The 3,343-nt window shown below is 39.5% G+C and overlaps 1 protein-coding gene across 7 annotated transcripts in view; it reads left to right on the top strand.

The window, feature by feature from the left end:
- Dock3 (dedicator of cytokinesis 3) overlaps positions 1-3,343 on the top strand; it is a 405,059-nt gene that overhangs the window by 316,982 nt on the left and 84,734 nt on the right. For all 7 annotated transcript variants that reach the window (XM_026779352.1, XM_026779351.1, XM_013346561.2 and 4 more), the window contains exon 23: positions 960-1,130. In XM_026779352.1, coding sequence (XP_026635153.1) covers positions 960-1,130 — 171 coding nt within the window. The remainder of the gene's footprint in view (positions 1-959; positions 1,131-3,343) is intronic.

The following is a 3,343-nucleotide window of genomic DNA, read 5'->3' as shown; positions in this document are numbered from 1 at the left end:
GAGACAGGGTTTCTCTGTGGTTTTGGAGCCTGTCCTGGAACTAGCTCTTGTAGACCAGGCTGGTCTCGAACTCACAGAGATCCGCGTGCCTCTGCCTGGGATTAAAGGCCTGCGCCACCACCGCCCGGCTCTCGAGTCATTTTTTGAGGACATTGTCTTCTATGTTGCTCCTGAACTGTTAATGGCAGATGTCATGGCTGTAAGGAACTGGAGAAGAGATGTGTCAGGTACACAAGCTGCTGTGTAACCTACGACTACTTTTCCAGACTTTTTTGTCCTTCAGTAAGAAGGCAGAAGTCCCTATCCCAGACCCCGCTTGTAATGTAAAGTTTCAGGACACTCCTTAAAAACCCTTTCCTTCTTAAAGTAAACTCAAGAGTAGTTACATCAGGTGTGGTGGCATATGCCTTTAATCATAGCACTCCAGAGGATGTGCAGGTGGACAGTGAGTTTGAGGTCAGCCTGGACCACAGCAAGACCCTGCCTCCAAAAAAAAAAAAAAAAAAAGAATAGCTAAGCTATATCCTTGCCTTTGAGGTTTTGCATATTCTGTCCTTAAAAGAAGGAGGAGGAGGAATAAGAAGGAGGAAGAGGAGGAGGAAGAGGAGGAGGAGGAGGAGGAGGAGGAAGAAGAAGAAGAAGAAGAAGAAGAAGAAGCTGAATTTTCTTTGAATTCTGAATGTTCTTTAACTCTTTGAATAACTATCTGCGATCTCTTCATTCCAGATCCTAGAAAATGGTTATAAAAACATTTGATAATTCTGTCAGTAAACAGACAGCTTCTGCTTAGTGTCAGTTTGGAATTTTGAGAAAAGATTTTTAGAAATAAAATGCCCATCCATAGCTGGAATCACCTGTCACCTGATTTTTTTTTCTGTTTCTTTGTCCTTACATTCTTGTTACTTGAGTTCCTAGCCATCTGCAGTGTCTCACCATTCCTTTTCCTCCTGCATTTTTAGGCCCTGGAATACCTTTTCAAGTTCATTGTGCAGTCACGAATCCTGTATTCAAGAGCCACCTGTGGGATGGAAGAGGAACAGTTCCGGTCTAGCATCCAAGAGCTTTTCCAGTCCATTCGCTTTGTGCTGAGTCTGGACAGTAGAAACTCAGAAACACTCCTCTTCACTCAGGTCTGTGGACTGTGGGGAAATAGTGTGGGGTTTCTTGATGCTATTGTTGTTGTGTTATTTGGGAAATTTCCTGAGTTAAATTACTTCTTTGATAATTTCATTTATAATAACTTCTGATTACTCTTTCCCCAAGCCTTTTTTTTTTTTTATCTCCTTTCCCTCATTAACTTTCTGTTCTTCTCGGCCAGTCCATTTCTGAGATTCCTGACTCTTGGCTTGGCTTTGTAGCCCATTCAGTTTAGTCATGGCCATCTGTGTAACTGTTGGATTGGAACCATCAGAGCCTGGGGATGTGTCCAATGGATACATAACTGAAGGCTTCCGCTCTTCTCTGAACCGCTCATTAGTAGCAAGTAGTTTAGTCGTGAGAGGTAGAACCCCCCCCCCCAAAAAAAAAGCCTCCTCCATCCATGCCTTTCTATTGAGAGTTCCATTCTGGTAGAGCTATCTATAGCTCCTGTGGAGGGAGGTGTTGCTGCTAGGGTTCTTCATTTTAGCAGGTGGTTTCTTTGATTTCTAGAATTGATGAAACTGTGACAAGAGTCTCTGTGTTGGGAAAGAAGTGAATTACAAGTAAATACTTAGTAGAACAAAGGAAAGCCAACTTTGCCTCAGCTATGAGGTCTGAAAGATCTTAGTGTCTTTATACTAGAAAAGCAGCAGAACCTTGTTATTATGAACTTTCTTTAGACCAAGTTTGCTAATTACTATCCTATAATAGTTATGAACATTGTATTCATGGAGGATATTTAAAATATATAGGGAATTTTAGTTCCTAGTTAATTTTTTATTATAACTTTCTATTACAAATGTTAAGAATGAGATAAATTGAAACCTAATAGGAATAACTGAATGCACTAAGAATTAGAGCTAGATTCTATCAGAAATGTCAGTGTTAGAAGAAATTTCCTTCCTCCTTTGAAAATTTCCTAACCAGCTAATCTATTACCTTTACCAGGTAGACCTGTGCTATAATAAATAAAACATTCATTATTCCATACACATAAGGGTTGTGGTTTTTCTCTTATCAAATTAGTAAGCTCTTACCTAGTGGATTATAGTTTTTCGGCTGCTTGAAGCCAGTTATGCCAAAAGCTATCAACAAAGATCAGATAGCTTCTTTATGTCTCCCCATCAATGACCGCATGTGCTATTAGTCAGCCTGTATGTTTAAGCCTTGTCCTACTTTATTCTAAACTTAGTCTATTGTTTGTCTTGTTTCTATATTGTCTCTATATGCCAATTAATTGTAGGTTTCTTGGCCAAAGAACAGGTGATCAGCTGGAAGCTACATGCTATAAAGGAATCCTCAAGGTTTCAAGAGTCTCTCTAAGGAAACTCCTTCTATGAGCTCACTTAAAAAGTGCTTAAGAAACTGCTTTTTCTCTCTGGATTTCCCCAGTTTATCTGTTCCTTCTAATAGGGGCTAAGGATACCTGCAGCTTCTCTCTCCAAAAAGAGTTCCAGGGAGATTGAAGGAGGGTAGACATGCTTTTTGGGTACTTGTCGATGCTTTGTACAAACAGTGGTGATCCTGGCATGGATACATGCACTTATCAAATTGTTCTGGAAGAACCAGCTTTTGTTCCTGGTCAAACACTGTGTGTTTCATCTGCTGTACCCTTGGGTTATTGGGAAAAACATAAGGCTAGATAGCTTAGACCTGGTAGTCCTAGTATCAATTCAGTTATGTTTAGGGTTCAAATTTGGTTCTATGCTACCAAACTTATGTTTCATGAATTCCAGAACTCTTGGAAAATTTGCTTTTGAATCAGACTTTTATCGTTGATCATGACTATCAGAAGTTGTCAGAGTGTGTCTTTCTGTTCTGGTGCATAATTGTAGGAAATTTCACCATTTAAGGAAAGAAATCAGCTACAGTGTTCTTACTTGAGTATGACATAATTACCCCCCCCCATTTTGTCTTTTTTATCTGAATTGCCTATATGCATGTATACTTGTTTTAACTGCTGTAAAACAATTTTCTTGATATTTATTAGTCTGAAGACAGATTTCATGACTTAAAAGACAGCAATGCCGGCTTTCCCATGGTATGTAAATTTACTCTATGCCATTATCTGCTGCTTGAGGAATCATTTAAGAAAAAGGTCTTCCACCGTAAAAGGCTAACCAACCCAATTATAAAATGGGGCACTGAGCTGAACAGAGAATTCTCAACAGAAGAAGTTCAAATGGCCAAAAGACACCTAAGG

Source organism: Microtus ochrogaster, chromosome 5, assembly GCF_000317375.1.
Source record: "Microtus ochrogaster isolate Prairie Vole_2 chromosome 5, MicOch1.0, whole genome shotgun sequence".
Classification (NCBI taxonomy): domain Eukaryota; kingdom Metazoa; phylum Chordata; class Mammalia; order Rodentia; family Cricetidae; genus Microtus; species Microtus ochrogaster.
This window is presented reverse-complemented; position numbering and strand designations above follow the sequence as displayed.